At 40.1% G+C, this 12,413-nt stretch overlaps 1 protein-coding gene across 4 annotated transcripts in view; it reads left to right on the top strand.

Annotated features, from left to right (window-relative positions):
* Nucleotides 1-12,413, top strand: part of NLRP3 (NLR family pyrin domain containing 3) — a 44,503-nt gene that overhangs the window by 17,906 nt on the left and 14,184 nt on the right. For 2 of the 4 annotated variants that reach the window (XM_068981197.1, XM_068981198.1), the window contains 2 exons: nucleotides 462-632; nucleotides 1,668-1,838. In XM_068981197.1, the coding sequence (XP_068837298.1) occupies nucleotides 462-632; nucleotides 1,668-1,838 (342 nt within the window). The remainder of the gene's footprint in view (nucleotides 1-461; nucleotides 633-1,667; nucleotides 1,839-12,413) is intronic. The other 2 variants (XM_068981199.1, XM_068981200.1) reach the window with 1 other exon arrangement.

A 12,413-nucleotide genomic window follows, 5' to 3' on the forward strand; every position in this document is an offset into this window, starting at 1 on the left:
ACTTCACTCTGTAGGACAATCTCTAGGTTCATCCACTTCACTAGAACTGACTCGAATTTGTTTTCCCGATATGTCTTGAGCTGTAGTCAGGAGTTTCTGATAACATGATACTTTCCTTTTAAAAAAAAAAAATTATTTATGTGTTTGGCTACATCAGGTCTTAGTTACAGCACTCAGGATCTTTGATATTCAGAGTGGCATGTGGGATCTAGTTCCTGACCAGCGATCAAACCCAGACCCCCAGCATTGGGAACACAGACCCCTTACCCACTGGACCACAAGGGAAGTCCCAATATGATAGTTGCCTTCACGAAAATTTAGTTATAAATTGAGTTTAATTCTCTTTGTAGCATGAGAACACATTGCCCTTGCCTGGTGCTAAAACCCAGCAGAGACCAGAAGACAGTGACAGAAAATCAGCCTGTGCTCTGAGGTTTCTCTGTTCTGTGCTTGTAACGCAGGTTGGGACAGTGCTGCCTTTCCCATCAGTGCTGCTTCAGCATCTCGTCAGTCCTGAGCAACAACCAGAAGCTGGTGGAACTGGACCTGAGCCACAACGCCCTGGGAGACTTCGGGATCAGACTCCTGTGTGTGGGACTGAGGCATCTGTTCTGCAATCTGAAGAAGCTCTGGTGAGGCTGAACTAATTACCCTCGTGAAGTAATAGCTGTGGCTTTAACAAGCCATGATGCGTCAGAATTTTAATGTGAAAATGGCCTTGGGCTACTTAGAGGATTCCTTGTGTTTATCTCTGGATATTTGTCAATAATTAATTTAGTTAGCATTTTTGGTGGGAAAAGTCACATAGTCAGCCCTGGAGGGGAACTTAAAAAAAAAAATCAGAAATATTATGCTTGCCTTTAAGGTATTTACAACCTAGCTAAGAAAATAAAACCAATGTATTTTGCTTTAGAAGAGTTTTGGGACTTGATGAGAAGGCCTTGGTTCACATTAAATAGGAAAAATGGGGCTAAAGCAATACAGTCACTAGACAGTCTATGTAGCTCTTCTCTGAATGCTTGTGGGAGACTTGAATTTTGAAGAAGACAAAAAATCACTTGAAAATGGTAGGGCTAGTTTATACTTGTTAGGGTGGCTATTATAAAAAAAGCAAAACACAACAGGGCTATATATTCAGTAAAATAAACCAGAAGCAAAAGGGAAAATATTGTATGATTCCATTTATATGTAATAACTAGAATAGTCAAATTCATAGAGACAAAAGGTAGAATGGTGATTTCCAGGGTTTTGGGGGAAGGGAATTTGGAGTTATTGTTTAATGAGTATAGAATTTCAGTTTAGGAATATGGAAAAGAGTTCTGGTGATGGTGGCACAGTTATGTGAATGTATTTAAGTGCTACTAAATTGTAACACTTATAAATAAACACATGTTTACAATGGTACAGTTTATGCTATACATATTTTACCTCAATAAAAATAAATGTAGAGGTGTAGGAAGATGTAACATTGCATGGGCTTTGAGGGTGTTTTCTTGCTATTACACCAAACAGAAAAAGAAACAAAAAGTTAGTAAAGAGCTTGGATATACTCTTCTCATGTGTGGACTGGACTATAGGCAAGGACAGGACAAGTGCTTTCTTGACTCACAGCAGTGTGTGGACTAGGGTGAGAGAGGTGTTGTGACCATCTGCCATCTCTCTGAAAGGTTGGTCAGTTGCTGTCTCACATCGGCATGCTGTGAGGACCTTGCATCCGTCCTAAGCACCAACCATTCCCTGACCAGACTCTACCTGGGGGAAAATGCTCTGGGAGACTCAGGAGTTGGGATTTTGTGTGAAAAAGTAAAGAATCCACACTGTAACTTGCAGAAACTGGGGTAAGTCTTCATGAATGTCTCAGCAATAAAGCAACTTATTTTCAGTGACACGTTATTTGGAAAATATGAATGGGGTTACTCTAAAAAAGATTAATCAGATGGAGTTGAGGGTAGAGAATGGAAGAGACAATATCTGAATAGTTTGAAGTACTAGATACTACCTACTGCTAATAAGTTTGTTATGTCTCGATACAGTTCAGTCACTCAGTCGTGTCTGACTCTTTGTGACCCCATGGACTGCAGCACACCAGGCCTCCCTGTCTATCATCAACTCCTGGAGTATACTCAAACTCATGTTCATTGAGTCAATGATGCCATCCAACCATCTTATCCTCTGTCGTCCCCTTCTCCTCCTGCCTTCAATCTTTCCCAGAATCAGGATCTTTTCAAATGAGTCAGTTCTTCACATCAGGTGGCCAAAGTATTGGAGTTTCAGCTTCAGCATCAGTCCTTCCAATGAATATTCAGGACTAATTTCCTTTAGGATGGAGTGGTTGGATCTCCTTGCAGTCCAATGGTGTCTCAAGAGTCTTCTCCAACACCACAGTTCAAAAGCATTAATTCTTTGGCTCTCAGCTTTCTTTATAGTCTAGCTCTCACATACGTGACAACTGTAAAAACCATAGCCTCGACTAGACAGACCTTTGTTGGCAAAGTAATGTCTTTGCTTTTTAATATGCTGTCTAGGTTGGTCATAACTTTTCTTCCAAGGAGCAAGCGTCTTTTAATTTTGTGGCTGGAGTCACCATCTGCAGTGATTTTGGATCCCCTCCCGCCCCCCCAGCCAAATTGTTATGTCTACATGTTACTGAATGCAAGTTCCTATGCCCAAAGCACAGTGAGGCCAAACAAATCGAAATGTTGGAGTTTGGAACAGAGAAAGATTTATGGCAGGGCCATGAAGGAGATCGGTGGCTCTTGCACTCCAAAACCCTGCACTCCATTAAGGGTTTCAGCAAAGCACTTTTAAAGGCAAGTTGAGGGAGGGATGCGGTTGGTTGTTGCAAACTCCTTAGTGTCAGAATCCTTTGTTCTTACAGTTGTCCATGAAGGGCAGGTAAAGCTGTTCTTGTAAACCCCTAAGACAAATGTTATTCTCTGTTCTGCAACTCTTTATCTCCAAATGACTCTTAAAGATCAGAGTCTTGAGAATAGGCTATTCTGTATATTTCAGGGAAAGGAAACATTTTTTAACAATAATTTTAAAAAATTAATTTATTGTTATTTTTAAAACTTTTTAGTTTGTATTAAGGTATAATCAATTAACAATGTTGGGGTAGTTTTAGGTGAATAGTGAAGGGACTCAGCCATACAGATACATGTATCCATTCTCCCCCAAACCGCTCTTCCATACATTCTGGCACATAACATTGAGCAGAGTTCTATGTGCTATACAATGGGTCCTTAGTGGTTATCCATTTTTAATACAGTAGTGTGTACATGTGGAGAAGGCAATGGCAACCTACTCCAGTACTCTTGCCTGGAAAATACCATGGATGGAGGAGCCTAGTAGGCTGCAGTCCATGGGGTCGCTAAGAGTCGGACATGACTGAGTGACTTCACTTTCACTTTTCACTTTCCTGCATTGGAGAAGGAAATGGCAACACAATCCAGTATTCTTGCCTGGAGAATCCCAGGGATGGGGGAGCCTGGTGGGCTGACATCTATGGGGTCGCACAGAGTCGGACACGACTGAAGCGACTTAGCAGAAGCAGCAGCAGTGTGTACATGACCTTCCCAAAGTCCCTAGCTTCTCCTTCCCCTGGCAGCCATAAGGTTGTTTTCTGAGTCTGTGAGTCTCTTTCTATTTTGTAAGTAAGTTCATTTGCATCACTTCTTTTTAGATTCCACATATGAGGGATGTCATATGATGTTTTCCTTCTCTATCTGACTTCAATCAGTATGACACTGTTAGGTCCATCCATGTCGCTGCAAATGGCTAGGATTAACTGATTCTTGTTTGTTTTGGTCATGCTGGTCTTCGCTGTTGTGAGGGCTTTCTCTGCTTTGGGGAGCAGAAGCTGCACTTCACTGTGGTGCATGGACTTCTCACTGTGGTGGCTTCTTTTGTTGCAGAGCATGGGCTCTAGGTGCTCAGGCTTCAGTAGTTGCTCTGAGGCATGTGAGATCTTCCTGGCCCAGGGACCAAACCCCCGTCCCCTGTACTGCCAGGCAGATTCTTAACCATTAGACCACCCAGGGAAACCCAGGAAACATTCTTTTACAAGGGTGCAGAGCCAGCATGACTAAGCACAGTCAACAGGGCCCACGGTTAAAATGAAAGAACTAGGTCTAATATGGAGTCAGATTTGTTCTTTCCTATTACATATAGAGTCTGGAGACTCTCAGAGTCAAAAGAAACCTCAGGAATTGTACAGTCCAGTTCATCATTGAACGAACACTTGCTTCTAAGACATTCACCCATTTTATGTGTGAAAACTTCTAAGCATGCTAGTCATTGCTGCAATGCCTGTAGTTCTTATTTCTATACAGCCCTTCTATTGTTTTGTGCATTGGCCCTTGTTCTGCTTCTCAGGATCTGCTAAGAGATGCTGATCTTGATTCCTTAGAGGCAACACTCACACTCTAGTTCTCATCTTTTATTTGGATGTCTCTAAATATTTAACTAGGACATGGCTTAGTACTTTCACCTATTTAGTTATGCTCTCCTAGGTAAGAGTTGGTCTTTTAATGTCCCTATTTGAAGTGCAGTACTCAGATCTGAACATGACACTCCTAATGATGTGTGGTGGAACTTTTACCTCTTATGGTAGGGTACTGTGTTGTCAGTGGTGAGGACTGAGGTTTCCTTACATTTTTGGCAGTCACATCAGATCATGAGTTCTATTGGAAGTCTGTGGGAAATAGTAACACACAACTCTGGAGTATTTTGTAATACCAGTAACCAATTCTCTGCAGACATGAACTGGGTGTCTTGCAAGTCAGTTAGATTTCAACACTAAACCCATAGCTAAGGGCTCAGTCCTACAAGATTGCCTCCTTAGCCCTGCCAATGCCAGACATCAATTTTTAGTAATGAGTCCCAAGATTACTCATAGTTCTATCTGACTTGGTTACAAATTGGGGATTCCCACAACCCCCTATTCAGGTGTGAAACTTTGCTAGATTGACTCACAGAAATCAGGGAGATACTTATGTTTACAGTTTTAAATATAAGATGTTACAAGGTATACAAACAGATGAAGAGACACATAGGATGAGGTCAAGAAGAGTCGGGAGCCCAGGGGTTTCTCTCTCAATGGAGTTGGGGTGCTCCATCCTCCTGGTATGTAGATGCTATGTTGGTTAGATTCACCAACCCAGAAGGTATCCAAAGCTCATTGTTCAAGAGATTTTATAGAGCCTAATCTCCAGCCTTCCTTCCCTTTCCTGCCTGGAGGTTAGTGGGTGGGGCTGAAAGTTCCAACTTTCTAACCACTTGGCCTTTCTGATGATTAGCCCTATCTTGAGCCAATCTAAGGGCCCCACTTTAAGTCACCCCATTAACATAAACTCAAATGTGATCGAAAGAGGCTCCTTTGATTAGCAATAGACACTCCTGAAAGTGAAAGTTGCCCAGTTGTGTCTGACTCTTTGTGACCCCATGGACTATACAGTCCATGAAATTCTCCAGGCCAGAATACTGGAGTGGGTAGCTTTTCCCTTCTCCAGGAGCTTTTCCCAACCCAGGGATCGACCCAGGTCTCCTGCATTGCAGGCAGATTCTTTACCAGCTGAGCCACAAGGGAAGGCCAAGAATACTGGAGAGGGTAGCCTATCCCTTCTCCAGTGGATCTTCCTGACCCAGGAATTGAAGCAGGGTCTCCCACATTGCAGGCAGATCCTTTACCAACTGAGCTATCAGGAAAGCCCCCACAAAATTCCAAGGTTTTTAGGACCTCTGAGATAGGAATGAGGGACAAAGACCAAACATATTTCTTATTATACCACAGAAATACCCTCTGTTACATGCACTTGACCATGTAACACTGCCCTTCTGTGTTTTTTGCATGGTTTATTCTCCATTGGCCTCATAAAAACTGACAAGTAGATATCAGTATCTCTAATTTAAAGAGGATAAAATGAGGCTCAAAGAGTTTAAAACCTTTGTCCAAGGACACCCAGATAAAAGGCAGTGGAACCCAATGCAGACAGAGTCCAGTGTGACCCATCAAATCCACCCTTAACTCCAGCAAAACCTCATAGTGAGTTGGCTAATAGGCTCTCTGGAGAAGGCAATGGCACCCCATTCCAGTACTCTTGCCTGGAAAATCCCGTGGATGGAGGAGCCTGGTAGGCTGCAGTCTATGAGGTCACTTAAGTGTCAGACGCAACTGAGCGACTTCACTTTCACTTTTTACTTTCATGCATTGGAGAAGGAAATGGCAACCCACTCCAGTGTTCTTGTCTGGAGAATCCCAGGGATCGGGGAGCCTGGTGGGCTGTCATCTATGGGGTCGCACAGAGTCGGACACGACTGAAGCAACTTAGCAGCAGTAGCAGCAGCAGCAATAGGCTCTCTAAAGGGCTTCTATATCCTGCTCTATCCAACTATATGGGTTCTCACATTTAGCTCTGCTAATTTTCATCTTATCTTTCTTTTGACTCATTGTCTAGGCATTTTTGAAGCATGATCCTGTCAATATTACCTAGAAATATAACAAGCAAACTGTAAATGTCTTCATTCACATTACTGACATAAATACAAACTAGATCATCACTAAGTGGAGCAGAAAAGGTCTTTGCTGAGGAATAATCTGTTAGTCCATAATTAAAATCTATAAAAACAAAGCCTCGTTACCTCCCTGAGCCTCTCCCCATTGCCCTTCCTCAGATATTGCCACATCAATTTACTAAAAGAGTCTATATTCAATGCCTTCATTTCCTTCCCTTATATTATTGTTCTGCCACAACAATTTGGCTTCTGCAACTCTTGGTTTGTGCAACAGATGTGATTTGGTTGCTTTATTTTCTAGGTACTCTAGGGGCTCAGTCATGGGTGCTGACAGCAGCAGTGACTAAAACAAACCAAGACCTTGTTTTCACAAACATTCTCGTATGGAATGGTGATAGATACTAGACAATAGACAAGCACAATTATATATAGTATAATAAAAACTGGAGTGGCAGAGAGAGCTACATCTTTGTCCAGGTGTTCAGTAAATGCCTCTCATGTAGGTGACATGGGGTCCGTGAAGAAGCCAGGGGAAAACACTCCATACAAAGCAAATGGAAGTGAAGAGGCTCAGCGCATAAACTCTCAGTTGACCTTCAGTGATCCTATTTCTGACTCTTGTAGATCCTTCACAATCCTAATCCTAGTTGAAACCTGCTGCCTTTAATTCTGTTTATCTCCTCCTTGAAATCCTTTGCTCTTATTTTTAGGAAGTTCTTAGAACTTCCCTTGTGGAGACGTGGGTTTGATCCCTGGGTCGGGAAGATCTCCTGGAGTAGGGGTCATGGCAACCCAGTCCAGTATTCTTTTTTTTTTTTTTAATTAGTTAATTTATTTTAATTGGAAACTAATTACTTTACAATATTGTGGTGATTTTTGCCATACATTGACATGAATCAGCCATGGGTGTACACGTGTCCTCCATCCTGAAACCCCTGCCACCTTCCTCCCCATCCCATCCCTTAGGGTTGTCCCAGTGCATCGGCTTTGAGTGTCCTGTTTCATGCATTGAACTTGCAGTCCAGTATTCTTGCTGGGAAAATCCCATGGACGGAGGAGCCTGATGGGCTCTGGTCTATGGGGTCACAAAGCATCAGACACAACTGAATTGACTGAGCAGCAGCAGCAGTCTTCCTGCTAATTTTATAGCTTCTGCTTCTCTGGGTTCACCTTGACTTCTCTTCCTGTGGTCTGGGGAATTCACTGTTGGTTTTCTTTTTCACTAAATGTTTCCATACTCCTTGGGAATTCTCATATGAGCCTCAGCTTTGAAAGCAAAGCTCATCAAACTGAGATATTGCTCTTGTGCTTTTTTCTTTTTAAATAGACATTTTTTTTAGAGTCAACTTATATTCACAGGAAAATTTAAAGGAAGATGCAGAGAATTCCCATATGCCCCCACACCACATGTGCTTAATTTCCCCCATTATCGACATGCCCCACCAGAATGGCTGTTTGTTACAACTAATGAACCTACATTGACACATCATAATCACCCAGAGTCCATAGCTTACATTAAGGTTCACTTTTTGTTTTGTATGCTGTGTTAAATATTGAAAACATTATTTCAAAGTGTGTTGCTTAGTGTCCACAAGTTTTGGAGTTTTCCAGCTATTTTTCTGTTATTTGTTTCTAGTTTCATTTGATTGCAGTATGATTTCTGTTTTTTAAGCTGTTAAGATAGATTTTATAATCCAGAATGTGGCCTGTCTCGGTAAATGTTACACGTGAACCTGAAGAGAATGTGTATTCCTCTGCTGTTGGATGAAGAAGTCCGTTGCTGTTGTTCAGTCACTCTGTCATGTCCAACTCTTTGTAACCTCAAAGACTGCAGCACACTAGGCTTTCCTGTCCTTCACTATCTCCCGGAGCTTGCTCAAAGTCACGTCCGTTGAGTTGGTGATGCTATCTAACCATCTCATCCTCTGCTTCCCCCTTCTCCTCCTGCCCTCAATCTTTCCCAGGGTCTTTTCCAGTGAGCTGGCTCTTTGCATCAGGTGGCTAAAGTATTGCAGCTTCAGCTTCAGTCCCTCCAATGAGTATTCAGGATTGTTAAATTAGGGCAAGAAGGATGATACTCCCCTTACCCTGGCATAAGAGTGGTTATGAGTATGGGCTCTGAAGTTGGACAGCCTGGGTCTGAAGCCCAGTATGAATCTGTTCTTGGCAAATATCAAATACACAACATATTAACTACAGTCACCATGCTGTACATTGTCTCCAGCACTCACTCATCTTAGGACTGAAAGTTTGTCCCCTTTGATCAGTATCTTCCTTTTCCCCCATCCCTCCATTCTCTAGTAATCCCTATTCTACTCTGTTTACTATGAGTCTGACTTTTTTTTTTTTTTAAGATCTTTGGCTTTTATCACTTAGCATAATGTCCTCTGGGTTCATTTCTGCTGTCACAAATGGCAGGATTTTCTTTCTTTTTAAGGCTGAATAATATTACATTGCATATATGTGTATATACTCCACATAGTTTCTGGTTCCTTTGTTCCCCACTGCTTTCTTTTGGTTAGTGTTAGCATGGTATATCCTTCTCTATCCCTTTACGTTTATTTTATTTTTTATATTTTCTATTCCTATGCTTTTAAACTGTATGTGTTTATTTTTAAAGTAGATTTCTTATACACAATATACTGTTGTGTCTCACTTTTTTGTTCACTCTCCGATATATGCTTTTAATTGATCCATTTAGATCATTGATAATCAAGTTGATTATTGACTTAATTGAACTAGTATGTCATATTTGTTCCTGTTTTCCATTTGTTGCTCTTTTTCTTTGATCTTAGTGTTGTTTTCATCTCCTTTTCTGCCTTTTGTGACTTTAACTGAACCTTTAGTATAATTCCATTTTGCCTCTTTTTTTTTTTGGCCTTGCTGTCCAGCTTGTGGGATCTTAGTTCCCTAACTAGGGATTGAAGTTGGCCCACGGCAGTGAAAGCACCTTCCTAATCACTGGAAGGCCAGGAAATTCCCTCCATCCTACTTTTAAAAAACTTTTCTTAGTGGTTGCTCCAGAGTTTGCAGTACATATCTAGGACTAATCTACTTTCAAATGACCCTAAACAACATTTACAATGTAACTAGTTTATAATAACAAAGTAATTTTACTTCCTTCTTTCTATCCTTATATAATTGCTGTCATTCAGTCAATTTATGCGTGTGTGTATATATATACACATAGATATAAATAATTGAATACATTATTGCTATTATTTTGAACATGATACTATCTGTTTGATCAGTTAAAAACAAGAAAAGTAAATTTTTATTTCACTTTCACTTGTTTCTTTTTTGGTGCTCTTTTTTTTTTTTTGAACATCTTTTGTGTATGGTTTCTTCTCTCTAAAAACTTATGAAAATTTCGTTTCTTGTGAGGTGTTCTATTGGCAACAAATTCACTTAATTTTTGTTTGTCTGAGAAACTATTTCTCTTTCACTTTTGATGGCTAATTTCAAAGGGTACAGAATTCTAGAAATTTTTTTCCCTCAACACTAAATATTTCAGTCCACTCTTTTCTTGTTTACATAGTTCTGATAATAAGTCAGTTGTAATTCTTATCTTTGCTCCTAAACAGATAAAGTACTTTCCCCTACTCTGGCTTCTTTCTGGATTTTTCCTTTACCTTTGATCTTCTGTGTTCTGAAAGTGATATGCCAATCTGTAGGATTTTTTCTTTCCCCATTTTTTGGTATTTATCTTACTTGGAGTCTCTAAACTTCCTGGATCTGTGATTTGGGGGAAATTCTTGGTCATACTCCTTGCCTGTAATTCTTCTGTTCCTTTCTTGTCTTCTTCTAGTATTCGCATTATGTGTATCTTATACTCATATGACATCTTTTATAGTTATTTCACAGTTCTTGGATATTCTGTTTTTTTTTTTTTTTTCCTGTTTGCTTTTCAGTTTTGGAGGTGTTTATTGAGATATCTTCATACTCAGAGATTTTTTTCTCAGCTATGTCCAGTCTACTACTACTAACAATCCCATTAAAGACATTCTTTTTTCTGTTAACAGTTTTTTTTTTTAATTTACTATTTGTTTTATCACTAGTATTTCCTTTTGTTTCCTTCTTGGAATTTCCATCTTTCCTCTTACTTTGCCTGTTTGTTCTTCCACACTGCCTACTTAATCCACTAAAGCTCTTAGGGTATTAATCATAATGATTTTAAATTCCTGGTCTGATAGTTTCACATTCCTGCCATCTTAGACTCTGGTTCTGATGTTTTCTCTGTCTCTTCAAACTTTATTTTTCCGCCTTTTAAAATGTCCTGTAACTTATTTTGAAGACTGAACATGTTGTACTGGTAAAGGGAACTACTGTAAATAGAGCTTGAATAATGTGGTAATGCAGTCTGAGGAGAGAGGAAGCAGTCTTGTGCTTAGGTCTCAGTTTTAGTGAATTTATACCTCTGGACTGTGACTTTTCAGTGTTTTTCAACTGCATCTCAGTTCTTTCCTCCCTTCTCAGCAGAACAAGATGGCCAGAGAGGGCCGAAGCTGAATGTTTCTCTTCCTTAAGATCAATTAGACTAATATGATCCCAGCAGGTTAGGCTTTGGGTAACTAGTTTCTCCTGAGGACAAGTATAGGTGAAAGGAACAGAGTACTCTGGTATATAGACATGCCTCTGTTTTTTTAATCTCCACTTTATTATGCTTCACAGACATTGCATTTTTTACAGATTGAAGGTTTGTGGCAACCCTGTATTGAGTAAGTCTTATTCACACCATTTTTCAACAGCATTTCCTCACTTTGTGTCTCTGTGTCACATTGTGGAAATTCTCTCAGTATTTCAGACTTTTTGATTGTTATATTTGTTACAGTGATCTGTGATCAGAGATTTTTGATGTTTCTGTTAGAAATGTTTTAGGGGCACCACAGACTACATCTGTATAAGTCAGTGAACTTAATCAATAAATGTATGTGTTCTGACTGCTCTAGTAACTGGTTGTTTCCATGTCTCTCCCTGTCAATGGGCCTGAGACACAATATTGAAATTGGTCAATTAATAGCCATACAGTTCTTCTTAGTGTTCATGTGAAAGAAAGAATCAATTGATGTGGCAATCCTCATTGTTATCTCTTTATAAAAATTTTATTGAAGTATAATTGATTTACAATGTTGTCTTCATTTCTGCCATACAGCTAAGTGACTCAGTTATATATATATATGCATTCTTTTTCATATTCTTTACCATTATGGCTTATCACAGAATACTGAATATAGTTCCCTGTGCTATAGAGTAGGACCTTGTTGTTCACTGTTGTCTTATTTCAGGAAATTGCCACAGCCACCCTAACCCTCAGCAACCACTACCCTGATCAGTCAGCAGCCATCAACACTAAATCAAGGCCTCCTACCAGCTAAGATTATGACTCACTGAAGGCTCAGATGATGGTTAGCATTTTTCAGTAATAAAGTAGTTTTTAATTAAAGTATTCACATTGTTTTTTTAGACATAATGCTATTGCAGACTTAATTATAGGATAGTGTAAAAGTAACTTTTACATGCACTTACTATTGTGCTCAGTTGCTCAGTCATGTTCCACTCATTGCAGCCCCATAGACTGTAGCCTGGCAGGTTCCTCTGCCTGTGGGATTTCCTAGGTAATAATATTGGAGCAGGTTGTCATTTCCTCCTCCAGGGGATCTTCCTGACTGGGAAACCAAAAAATTCATATGACTCACTTTTTTGAGATATTTCCTTTATTATGGTAGTCTGGAACTGAACTCACAGTATCTCTGAAGTATGTTTGTATTTCTAAATGGTTCCTGGGATTTCTTTGACTGTCTAGTGGTTAAGACACTGTGCTTCCACTGCCGGGGGGTGCAGGTGTGATCCCTGGTTGAGGAACTAACATCCTACATGCCACGTGGCATAGCCAAAAAGGA

This window comes from Capricornis sumatraensis, chromosome 9 (assembly GCF_032405125.1).
Source record: "Capricornis sumatraensis isolate serow.1 chromosome 9, serow.2, whole genome shotgun sequence".
Lineage (NCBI taxonomy): Eukaryota > Metazoa > Chordata > Mammalia > Artiodactyla > Bovidae > Capricornis > Capricornis sumatraensis.